This window comes from Gavia stellata, chromosome 4, assembly GCF_030936135.1.
Source record: "Gavia stellata isolate bGavSte3 chromosome 4, bGavSte3.hap2, whole genome shotgun sequence".
NCBI classification, from domain to species: Eukaryota; Metazoa; Chordata; class Aves; order Gaviiformes; family Gaviidae; genus Gavia; species Gavia stellata.
Genome location: NC_082597.1, coordinates 16,349,749 through 16,362,687, shown reverse-complemented (window position 1 = coordinate 16,362,687; position 12,939 = coordinate 16,349,749). Strand labels below are relative to the sequence as shown.

Here is a 12,939-nt window from a genome sequence, read left to right as displayed (position 1 = left end):
AGTTTTGTTAACAAGATAATTGAACATGTCACATAGAGGATATAGCTATTTCAGAAACCACTGTTCAAAGGAATAGCTGAATGCTACAAACCAAGGGCAAAAAAGTATCCTTTGTATATAATTAAAAGCACCGTGTTTAATGTTTGAATAAATTTTGGTATCACTGCAGGTTACGAATTTGCTTTTCAGCCCCAAAGACTGGATTCAAGTCCTGTTATGTCGTAAGTGAAACCTATTTCAATACTCCTAATGTACTGTGCAGTGTCATCAGCCTGCAGAAATTCTTGCAGCTAGTTTCCTCACATAAGCTGTTAATAATCTGATGATTACAACTCCCATAATACCTCTCCCTTCTTACATACAGTTGCACTTTTGATTAGAAAACAACAGAAAATACGAGAACTCAATAATCTATGTTAGAATGCTGAACTCCTCACAAGCCAGCTTGTAAAAACCAGAGGTTAAATTAGATTTTTGAACAGTTTCAGCTTCTGAAGTTGAGGAAACATGACTAATCACTGGTATCGTCTGTGGAGGGTCCAACCATTTTCAAGACTCTCCAACAGGTTTAAGTAGTCAAATTCAGACTCTTCACACAGCAGGGTTTTGTTCCTTAAGATATTACAGTAAAAGCTGCATTCTTCATTCTAAATATATATAAAGATGCAGAAATCAAACATGTAAGAGTTTTTACACTACACTGTAACAGTGGCAATTTTTTTAAAACCTTTAAGATTTCATCCTACTTGGGTTTTTTGGGGTGGTGGTTTTTTTTTTTTTTAAGAATTGCTGATATTGTGGAAAGAAATCATAAGTCTGCTTCTCTTGCCTCTTGTAGAGAAGCTAGCTTTCTTTATTTCCTACAAAGAAATAAAAATAACATTACCAAATTTGAAGAGCTGTTTACAGAAAACAATCTTAAGGTAACGCTGTAAGCCATGCCTTTGCATACAGTAAGAGTAATTAACACATTTTATTTCTTTCCCTTACTAACAGCATTTATTTTACAAGAATGAATTATTTTTCTTAAAGTTTGTGTTCTGTTCCAGAAGTATTATTGTTAATTTTATAAAGGCCTTTATTTCAGTATTCATGAACCTTTTGCATCAAGCTCAAGTCCACATTTTTTTAAACAAATGATCACAAATTTCTTACAGCCCTTATGCATGCTGTATGTGGTTAACTTTGAACATCAGATGTCTCTTATCTGTTCAGCACCCACAGTGCCTAGTGTGCACCGAAATGTTGTAAAGCCGCTCCTCGCAAACTTGACAACTCCTGACAACAAAAAAGGCCACATCATCCTCTCATTTCTTACTGAGCTCATAGCACGGGAAGCCAGATGCCCTCCTGTATGCTGGCTACTCCAAAAAGCCCTGAGAGAAAACCGGGAGACGACATCTCACTTGCCAAAGCAAAGCAATGGGGCTCATCCTGGGAACCCGACTGCTGCTCGGATGAATCAGCAGTGTGTAAGGCAAACATAAAGCTCTTTAAAAGAGGCTTATGACTATTGAAACTCCTGACACTCAAGTCCCGAACAGCGTTCCTTCAGCTTAGTTCACTGCTAATTTAAGATGCAGAACAAAAAAGTAAACCAAACCCAAACCGGTGAGAATACCGAGCTGGGGTTGTCCAGCACACTGAAGTCCTACCTCAGCGGAGAAATAAACGGCAGGCAGAGCACGAGAATTACTCCTATTTCACCGTACAGAAAGGTGGCAACTGCCGTCCACTGGAAAGTCATCGTCCCGGCAGACCTGCGGAGGAGAGCGCAGCTCAGGCGGGCCCGCGACACCCCAGCCGCCGGCACCACTGCCACGGCGGCTCCGGCAACCCCGCCGGGCCCAGGCTGCCTCGCGCTGGGCCGCGGACCGTCAAGGGGAAGTATTTCTAAGTAACTTAACCGCTGCTCCGGGCGGGGGGGGGGGGGGGGGGGGGGGCGGCGCGTGCTCCCACGGTACTGACTTCCCCTCCCGAACCAGCCCTGGGGCAGGGCCCGTCCGCCGGGGAAGGGGGGTGGGGGCTGGGACCCTCGCCGCCGCCGCACCCGGCTCGGCTCGGCGGGCAGGGCACGGCCCGCCGGCGGCAGCCCCCCGTGAGGAGACCGCAGCCTCGCCCGTGCCGCAGGCCGACGGCTCCCTCCCGCCGCCCCGCGCCACGCCGGCTCCCGCCCCTAAGCGCTGCCCGCCGCCCCCGCTGTCCCCTGCACAGCCGGGGACGCCTGGGCCGCCCCGGGCCCGTCCCGTCCCCCCTCACGGCCGCTCGGCCTTCGTAACCTCCTCGGCGCCGGCGCCCGGCTGAGCCTGATGGCGGCGAGCCGCTCTCGAAGGGGCGGGGGGCGGGGAGCGGGGCCTCGCCCGGCCGAGCGGGACGGGGCTGCGAGCGAGCGAGCCGGTCCTTCCCGCCGGCGCTGAGGGAGGGCGACGCTGGCGGACGGGGCGTGCAGGCGCGGGGCGGCCCCCGCCCTGCTCGGAGGATGTGGGCCGGGACGGGGCTGAGTGACACGACGGCCGCGGGGGCAGGGCGGGGAGCCGTGGCCCGGGGGCGGTGCGGAGGTGGCCGCCGTCCCGGGTGGGGAGACGTGTGGGCAGGCCCGAGGGGACGGTCTCCTCCGGTCTCAGCCCGGTGGAACTGGAGGCTCCCCGCCATCCTCCCCCCTCGCCAGAGGCCATCACTGGCTGCCGCCCCGCCTTCCCGGGCTCTGGCGGAGGGCCGGGGGGAAGGCATGCGATAACACTGCCGAGGGGTTTGTGTGGGGCAGCTGGAAAGCGGTCTGGCGGTAGGCGTGAATTTACTAAGGGACCACACCTCTGTTGGAAAATGCAGGGATTTACACGTTGAGAAAGGTTAGAATTACCTTTTTCACATCTAGGGAATGGTTGCAAGCATTTTGCCACGGGATCTTGCTGTGATCATCCCACTGCTCCATGGCTTGAGCTTACTCAATCGGGGACTTCAGCTCTGCCGTCTAGTGCACTCATTAGTTTCTGAAGTTCAATTAAAATACTGTGTCCGTCCATCCACCCCCCCATGTGTTACACTATCTTAATGTATCAAGATCCTGTAGATCTGTTTTCTCAAGTAAAATAGGCCCGGTATTCGTAAAGACACCACAAATAACAACCGAACAACTGTCAAACAGGCCTGTTTGGACCTCATGAATAAAACAATATTCCTTCAGAAAATCCTGTTCTATCCTGCTGTCTTGTGCAGTGCTTTTTACCAGCATAGAAAGGCTCCAAGTACATTATTTCCATAACTTGGTATCCATTTTCCCATTTCTTGACCATCTCTTTTGCCACCCTTGTAACTCCCCTTCTTTGCCCCTGCATAACCCTCCCCTAATCACTTTTTCTTGTTGTTCCTAGTTTTGCTGTATCTGTACCCACAACCAGTATTTCTGACGCTGTTACTTGGACAGTCTTGGCCTTATGTGGTGTTACTGAGGTACTGATAGGGTTATCAGGCACTCTTGGCCCTGCAAGTTTCCAGTTCCGAAAGATCCTCAAAACTACTCTCCAGTTATCTGTGTAGTTCAGTTGTTTTTCACGTAACTCCCCCTTAACCACCGGTGAGATCCAGCCATCCCTCCCAGTGCTATCTGCAGCTTTTGCCAGCTTCTCATACTGTTGCATGTCTCGTCCAGCAATTTCACATGTCATACCCAGGAGTTTTCCGCAGCCTGCTCAGTTAGTGCAGGCCAGGGCCCACTCAGCAGCTCACTGACTTGCTGCAGCCCTAACAGATCCTGAGGTGCTGCTGGTGGAAGAGGTCACCTTGTCTAGCTGGGCATGACCAGCCCTCTTGACACAGGTACCTGCTTTTGGGAATTCTGTCCCAATTAATTTCTATCAAAGTGAGACAGATTAAATGCTGTCAATAGTAGATCTTTGTTACTCTAATCCATTGGAACTGAAACAGGGTAGGAAGTTCTTGCATAAGCCGTTTTGAGCAGAGTTGTTTGCAGCTGCTCAGAATCTGAAATTGTTTACACTTAAAATTTCCCAGGTCTGTGGCCTGGGTATGGAGCCAGTGTGTTAACATTTTCCTAGCTGCTGCCAAGCAATGTCTGGATGAAAGGTTACATCCCAAATAATTGTTTATACGTAACAAATATTGGAGAGCGATACAACCAGCCATTCCAATCCAATCTACACAGTGGAAACAGCCTGGGTTTTAAGAAGTATTTCTAACATGTTTTCATAAACATATTTAATCAGAAGCATAGACAAAACATAACCTCTTAGTGTGTCCTGGTTATTACATTTTAGCTATTGGCCTGTAGCCATTATACTTTATTGAAGCTGTTAAAATGTTATTAAAGACTTTCTCTCCTTTAATTCCAGAGCAGTTTCCATTTCTGAGTTGCTTACTCACCTCTTACTAGCACTGCAGGCTGCCCTCCCAGTAGCCTAGCCTCAACACTGATGGGACTATATTTGCACATCCCCGCTGCCAGAGACTGAGTCTGCTTTTTCACTTCAGGGGCTTCGTAAGATCTCTGGAAGACTCACTCTAGTGACTGCTGTGCACTTCCACTGCAACTGATGCGTGTTCCCCACCAACCTGGAATGAGATCCAAGGAACAGAGGGAAGCATCTGTGAGACCTCCCTTTCCTGTTGACTGTGCTCTGCCACTCCTGGAAGGTACTCTAACTGAAGTTGTAGAAGTTTGGGTTATTGATCTAAGGCTACTTACCTTACAGTGAACCACAGTGTGATAAATATGACGGCACACAATATATATAATGGCTGGCTGCTTTAGGAAAAAAACCTCATGAACAGTTAAAAGAAATACCTTCCTCTCCCACCAGTAAGGTGACAGAGTATTCAGAAGTAGAAATATGAAATGTCTGTGTATTAGCAGCTGGTTAGAGGACAGAAATCTGACTAACTCTCTGCTGAAAGGCAGGCAAAAAGGAAGTTCAAACTTGTTCTAGTTTGGCTAGTGTGACAGCTGTTTTATCATCACACACTGCATTTGCTAAGCCATCAACCCAAGATAGAGAAGAGACAGAAGAAACAACTTAAGAGTAGGGAATAGATAAATGGGATTGTCCAGGCTGTATGAGGGAGCTGGGGGGTTACTGCAGCAGGGTAAAAGTTGCGAGAAAGTACAGGTATTATGAGAATATGGCATTGTTGTGCAGGCTGGCTTAACATAAAGAGCTGGATCACTTACAGGAGGTAAAGGACCTAAAACAGGAAAAAAAGCTTTGTATCTTATGTTACTTGCAGAATAACTTTTAAAAATTTGAAAATTAGGAAATAGAAAGACTGAGTACCTGCTGATGTTACAAGTAACATATAAAGGGAAAATCTATCTAGTGGCTTTAAACTGGAGATGAGAATTTTCCCATATTCAAATGGCTTATAATGAGAAAAATTACTATATTCTCAAACAACACTGGCAGTTAAATAACTAACTCCAATCTTCAGCAATTTAAGTATATTTGAACAGTATTGCTGTTCAGAACATGGCTTTAAGACTCCAATTTTGCAGTTTATTCTACATCAACACAGTGAAGTGTGTTCAGATGCATACAAAATTCCAAGGGAAGAAGGCGTACAATTCATTTCACCCTCAAAAAGGGATGATAAACTTCCCTTGACTTTTATGATGCATAATTGGCCAGATCAAGCACTTCTTAATTACTAGCGATATTAACAACAACCTCGGTCTTGTACTTCAGGCAGAAATCTCTGATTGATCTCACACAGGCACAACAACTGCTGCCTTCAAAATTATCAAGTTTTCAGTTCCTAACTAGGTCAAGGTATTTCAAGTCCTCTAAAATTCAATTTCCCCACCATTAAAAAAAGAAAAAAAAGCCTTGCATTTGTGTTATTTGATTATACTAAATAACTTTTTCTTCTCTGCTCCTTGTGGCTAATGGGACAGTTCACAGCAAATAATGCTTGCAAATCATAAAAATCTTAAGAAAATGCTAACACAGGGCTTGGTTAATACTTTCAAAAATCCCCTTCTTCTACAATTCAGTTGTATAGTTTTACTTTTTAATTTTGATGCAGAAGGCTGGAGGCATTTTCAGGACTGAGGAGAACTGAGCATTGCACTATAGTTGGATGAACTTGAGACTGGAAATGCAGCAATACAAAATACAATGTCATGCAGTTGGGAAATAAGAACTTGGGAGCTCATAATAAATTACATGATGAATATTAGTTGAGGAAAAGCGAGGCATTAGAAAGAAAAGTATTAACTGCAGAAGACATTGCTGGGGTTTTACCTAGAATGCTATACATAATTGTGCTCATCCAATGTCAAGAAAACACTACAATCCAGAAAAGTGAAAAAAAGAGTTGTCTGAAGGAATGGAGAACTTACCACACCAAAAAAGGTTGTGGAGATTGTCTCTATTAGCCTAGGATAGGAAAGCATGTCTGGAGTTTTCCATTTGTTAGCACATCAGGAAAGTGACCATATCAGAAGAAGTTACGTAAATTCGTTGTCTTAAATAGTGAACTAGACTTTATGACTCAGGTCATGCCTTTCAAACTTTTGTTCATATGCCTAAATCTGACATACTCACTATGAAAAATTACCAAGTCTTTTATGCCATTGCATTACAAAAATGTGAGAATTTAGATATCTAAACGATTGAAAGATTTGGGGAGTAGCATCAAAAGCAACCTCCCCTCCCTCAGGTTGTCATAGTTTATAGTGTAATAAAAAAATTACAATTGTATATAAAACCAAGTAATTTATTTAGAAAATTTAGAACTATTCACTTGTATATTCATAGAAGTATCAGAGTCAGAAAACTAAGCAATTTCTGGTATGCATTTCTATGTAAACATATAAGGAAAACAAATTATTTGATTACAAATAATTGTACTGCACAGATTTGTGAAATTTCCCTTGCAGAACAAATGCAGCTGGTGTGTACTGTTATTCTCTTGTTCTAGTTTTCACTTTTTCCCTCCTATACAAAGGTTCATAGCCAAGTGGCTCTCACGCTTTGATAAGCAACATGCCAGCAGGCAGAAAGGACTGCAAGAGCCCCACTGAGAGAATCTGTCAGCTTTTCTTTGACCTATAAAGCTCTGTTTTGGTAGATGACAGGGATTTAATCTTGTATGTAATTATTAAACAGTAGATAAACAAAACTAAATTTAGTTAGATTGAACTTTCAAGTCTTGTACTTTAGATACAGCTAAGTTTGTACTTAGTTTAAACTATCTCTTCATTTTACTCTTTCCTTCTTTCCATCATCATTTCTCTATTCCAGGTTTCTTTCACTACATGAAGTGTGGAATTTTTCTGAGTTGTAAGTTCAGAAAGTTTTAGTCTGCAGAAGGAACATCTAATTTAAAAGAGGATACTAGGCTGGGCTTCAAGGCCTCACAGTCTTTAAGCTTGAAAAATCTACTAAAATTTAAAAGTACATTTATGTCAGTTAAAACAACAACTTCTGTAATTGTTCCCTTTGTATTCTTTTGGTCTGAAATTCTTGGTATTATGTATGAGTAGTCCTTCTGATTTCAGGAGGTTTCATGTAAGAAAGGCCCTAGTTTTGCAAACATATTGCTGTAAGCAATTGTCTGGTGAAAAAATAAATTACTGGAGTCTTAGAATAATCAATCCTCTGTGCATTGTAAATAAAATTTCACATTTGTGGAATCTGGAATATTTTCTGGCGTGAAAAATGCTGACATAAAAATAATAAAAATACAAAGTATTACCCTGATCATACTGTTATGCTGTGTTGAAAATACCTATGCCATGTGTGACTATAAAGCAGGAACCCAGTTAAAACTTTAACAATGTATCAACAATTGCAAAATACAAGTTTACATAGAACTAAAATACTTTCAGTTATCACACACCATAATGGTCATTCAGATAATCTAGTACTGCTGAGGTACTCGATAAAACATTAAAAACTTTTTTTTCTTGTTTTGAAGTTATCCGCTCCATCATGTACATTAAGTGGTGGTGAAAACATGTAAAAGGAGTTCCGTGCTCAAGAGCAATGTCAACCCAGTCCTGGATGCACTTCAAAGGTGTCTCTTCGTATCCTGCAAACATAGCTGGATTTGCTAAGAGTCCTCTAGCCACCATTATACCTTCAAATTGGAAATTAAAGCAGTAAGTTACATTATAGTTCAAATTTTACATTAAATCTTCCTGTAGATTTTGTATAGCACCCCTTAGGACAACCACCCAAAGCTTACAGACAAGTAATGGGAGAACAACAGGGATGAGTATTACAGCTATACCAGAGAAATCTGTTTAACAATCCAAACCTCAGAGTACCTACAACACCTGTCAACACATTCAACTTGATGATGTATCCTTCCAGAAATTTTGAAACAAAACATAGGCCACAGAAGCCTTTCTCCCCTACTTTGTAAACTGCAATTCAATAGTATTTTGTTTTTATTTGCTACACACATACAAGCCTGTCTTTTAACATAAAATTATGATGGAAAGACGCAAGAGTAGCAATATGCTAAATTTAGTCATTTTTAGTGCAACTCAGCTGGTTCACTGATCCAGAACCTTTCTTCCAGTAATAGCTCAAGGTCTCAATTATATAAATCTCAGGACTCTTGGACTGCAGTACATCTTTCTGAACAAGCCAGTGTATTTGCAACTATAATCCCAAAATACTTTGAAATCTGATTTGTAAGTTTACTTAGAAAAGAGTATGTTTAATCTTACCATCTGCTCCTGTCAAGTGGTGAACATCTTCAGCATCTTTTAAAGTTTTAATGTCTCCATTAGCCACAATAGGTATAGATGTGCTTTGTTTAATTATTTTAATTGCATCATAATGTACGGGCTGATGTCTTTCTTCTACACTTCTCCCGTGTACTGTAATCCATGAAACTCCAGTTGCTTCAGCTTTTTGACACAGGTCAACTGTTCTTTTTAAGTCCTCATGGATCCTAAAATTCCAAGGAATTAAAACATTAGATAGTAAGTTACCTGAACTGTATAAAAAGCCCCCCTCCATAAGGAGGAGTTACCACAGATTTGTATAAATGACAGTATGAATAACGAAAATACTACTGTTGGAAGGTAAGAGGGATTTTTTTTGAAAAAGACATATGAGTTTAATGTATTGAAACTACTATTTAATTTAGCATTTCCCAATTATATCACATCTCTGAAATATACATAGTAAATTTTATAGAGATTGAGCAAGGGTGCCCAAAAGATTCTAAAATAAACATCACTATTTTTGCATATTTTGTGGAAAAAATTCCAATTTATAATAGTTCCCCTTTCCTGAAGGATTGAAAACTGAGTTGAAACTTAACTGACAAATATGCAAAAGCCACATGGGATGTGTGGATAAATAGCAGATGAAGTGGTACAAAGCAATGCAAAGCAACAGTTTAAAGAAGTCCAGAAAGCGATGAAGGGAAGCAGGATGTGTATCTTACAGCAGCTGTGGGAACCAGTCCCCAGTTTGGTTACCCTTCCCTTTATAGCCAACAGTAACTGTGGCTCTGGCCTCCAACAGCTCACAAAGGGAATCCTTGTGATGATACAGACTATGCATTGCTTTTGTTTTATGGAACCCTAGACCTTTTAAGTTGCACTTTCATGCTGTTTGGATTGCAAGAAAACTCCAGCATCCAGCATGTTATCTGGGTAAGTAGCCAAAGGCTGTGCTGGTTCTACTATCTAAATTTGGGATTACTTGCCCTAGATATTCTGGGGTCAAAAAATCTCAGCAGTCTTCAAATGTAAAGAAATTATTATAATGTGTAATATTACATTAACAGAATTACATACATTATAGTGTAACTGTTACACTAACATGTTTCTTTAAAAAAAATTTAAAAGGATTCTTCCACGTACCACAAAGAGCACTTAAGTTAGACTTACCTTATTTTAATAGATACTGAAAATCTAGGGTTGTCGATCTGATTCCGTACATGTCTCACCATATCTCGAACTAGTTCTGGTTTACTTATTAAGCAAGCACCATAACCTTCTGCCATCGCCCATCTTTAGAGGAAAAAGAACATTTCTGTTCTACATTTGAAAAAATGCAGATTAATTTCAAATACATCAGTTTCTTACGATATTTAAAATGTGTGGTTGAATAAACAGAGATAGTACTGGTGGTAGATCGATGATTCGTTTGCAATTTGACACCAGTTTTTAGATCCTGGTTCAGTCTCCATTGTGCTGTTAGAACTCTGGACAAGTTACTAATCTCTTCCAGTTCAATTTTCTGTCCACAAAATGGACTCACAAGGAAGATAAATTAACATTTAATCAACAATGGTTTAGATCATACATAAAATAAATAGTTTTATGTTTCCCCTTCCATTGGGTCATGGATTTCTTCTAAACAGAAAATGACTTTGGATTGAAAAGAAAAATTTTTGAAGTGCAAGTAAGGATATGATTTCAGTAATATTCTGTCTTCCCTCAACTGCAAAACACTTTATTTTGATTGGCAGGAAATAACCTTTGCTTCCACTTAACAGCAACAGTTTTTTTCTTAAACAATTTTTCTTATAAAGGCAGATTAAGTGCACAAAGTTTTGTTAATTTGAAACCAGCACGCACAAGAAACAAAGGATTCAGATGTAAGCATATATTTTTGGCCTAAAAGGAACTTACAGTTTGGCATACTTAACTGTAGTTAGCTTAGAAAAAAAATACACTTCCATTCTGAAGTCTCAGAAAAGTTTTCTCAAATACTATAATTTTCAGTCAAGACAACCTAATTAGAATAGACAAATTAAGTATTTTCCACTGTAATATTATCTTTTGCTTTCCTTCATTTATTTTTGAGGTCTTTACTTAGAAAAAGACTGCCTGACAAGCATGTAATAAACGGTTCTCAATTGAACCAGTTAGCAAGAATCTTCATTTGTACATTACTACTCTGTTTCACTGTCAAGACAAAATCTTTATCAATTTAAGTGAGAAGTAGATCACTAATTCACTGTACTTATAAACCTAATAAAAGATGGAAGAAATTCTTTTCAGCACTTCCTGAATAATATAATCTGTATAATTATATTTTAGAGACTTGCAGAAGTCTGAGACATCAGGGACTTGCCTCGTTATTTTGGTAATTGCCACATCATTTCTCAAAACACTCTCCAAATTATTTGCAGCAAGCTCTTTTTGGTAATGCATATTTAACAGCTGTTGAGAAGGGATGGACACTTCACTTCTGAGCCAACACTCAGTATCTCAGAAATGAAAAAAGGCAAGTTGGCAAATACACCTGGTTTTCCCAGTCTCACTGTGGTGACAGGCATCTCAGAACATTCAGAACGGTGGCTTGCCACATAGGCATTTCTGACAGGTTAAAAAGCTGTTTCTCTCTTGAAGTCTATTTTTAAGTTAAGACAGAAATTACTATGAAAATGAAGACCAGCATTCTTTATTCTCAAATTATTTCATCATTATTTCACCAGCTTTTTCAAAACTTTACCTCTGAGGACAGCCACAGTTCAGGTCTATTCCATCTGCAAAAGGACAGACGATACGGGCAGCATCACACAAAACCTGGGCTTCTTTAGCAGCAAATTGAACAATCAATGGATGATCACCTACTCCAATGAAAAGATATTTAGAGGTTTAAAAATCCCCAGAAAATAAAAAGAAGAAATTCTAAATTTTGAATGTTTTTCGTATATTGAAAAGCTGTCTGGCCACAGTCCTGGGCAACTGGCTCTAGGTGGCCCTGCTTGAGCAGGGGGGCTGGACAGCATAACCTACAGAGGTCCTTCCAAACTCAACTAGTTTGTGATTCTGTAAGCCCTAGATCACAAAGAAAGGCAGCTGACCACTGGTTACTAAATGAGTATGTCTATCAAGAGAGGTGGGAATTCAGACATACATATATGTCCTAGATGGTTGCTGGCTCAACATCTACTTATTCTGACTGAAATTGGTCAGATGCTTACCTTTCACAAAGATGATATATGAAACTAAATATTCTCTATTTTTCAGCAGCCTTCATGCTTCCGCTCCTAGACTGCCCCTTCTTGTCTGCACGCTGTCCCTCTGCTGTGCTGATATGGCTGTCTGTCTTGCCAGGTGGGAAACCTGCTTATGGAACCAACCCTTCAGAAAGGAGCTAAACAACCCAGAAGCTTTGCCCTTCCTTATCCCAGGCCATCTTTTTCCTCCCTCTTCTGTGCCAACATGGCTGGTTTTTATCCACAATGCAATATGCAGAGTTGGAATGAGAACACACAGGCAGAGGCAGCTTTAGCAGCTTTGTCTCAAGTGGGAAACCAAAGTGTCAGTGCTCCTCAACTTGGATCTCCTGAACTACTTGTGATTTACTAAGCCCCTGCAGAGAGCCAGGTGGTCATTTGGAACATGCTCTCCTCTTTTACAGCTTCTGCATTACATTAAAAGCATCTAAAAGTATCACAAACAGTCTTAGCACTCACTTTCCATATAAACAATTGCTGCAATTAAGAGGAAGGGGGATATCTGAGCACTGATGGAAAGACATGATCCAACAAATGCACAAAGCAAGTGCACTTCCGGTACTGAAAAGACCACAAGTGCTTCTGAAGATTTTTCTATTTTAGTGGAAAAGAAGTTCTTGAAGTAGTGGAGCTTAAGTCAAAGAGCGCAGCAGTACCCCCTCAATCAAGTTGAGACCCTTCTAGAAGTCACCTAAAAATCCAGCAAGCACAAGAAATCCCTTGCATATTTTCAAAACTGTGTCCATTTAAGACAGTGCTCTAGCTGAAGAGATTTATATTACTGCAGCCAATACGTTGGAATAATCCCACACTCCTAATTTTTGGTTGAGCATTAAGTAGTAGTAGTAGTAATAGTAAAAAAAATATTAAAAATACTGAGTCTAGCCATATTAAATTTTTCAGCAGCAGCCACAGAGAACATCTACCTCTATTTTAGAAATACACAACAAAGAAACATCGATGCCAAAAAAATGGAAAACAGAAATT

At 40.9% G+C, this 12,939-nt stretch overlaps 1 protein-coding gene across 1 annotated transcript in view; it reads right to left on the bottom strand.

Annotated features, from left to right (window-relative positions):
* LOC104251556 (B-cell receptor-associated protein 29) overlaps positions 1–12,939 on the bottom strand; it is a 37,479-nt gene that overhangs the window by 21,901 nt on the left and 2,639 nt on the right. Inside the window, 4 exon segments of the mRNA XM_059816016.1 lie at positions 1,656–1,748; positions 8,680–8,919; positions 9,869–9,991; positions 11,442–11,559. Coding sequence (XP_059671999.1) covers positions 1,656–1,748; positions 8,680–8,919; positions 9,869–9,991; positions 11,442–11,559 — 574 coding nt within the window.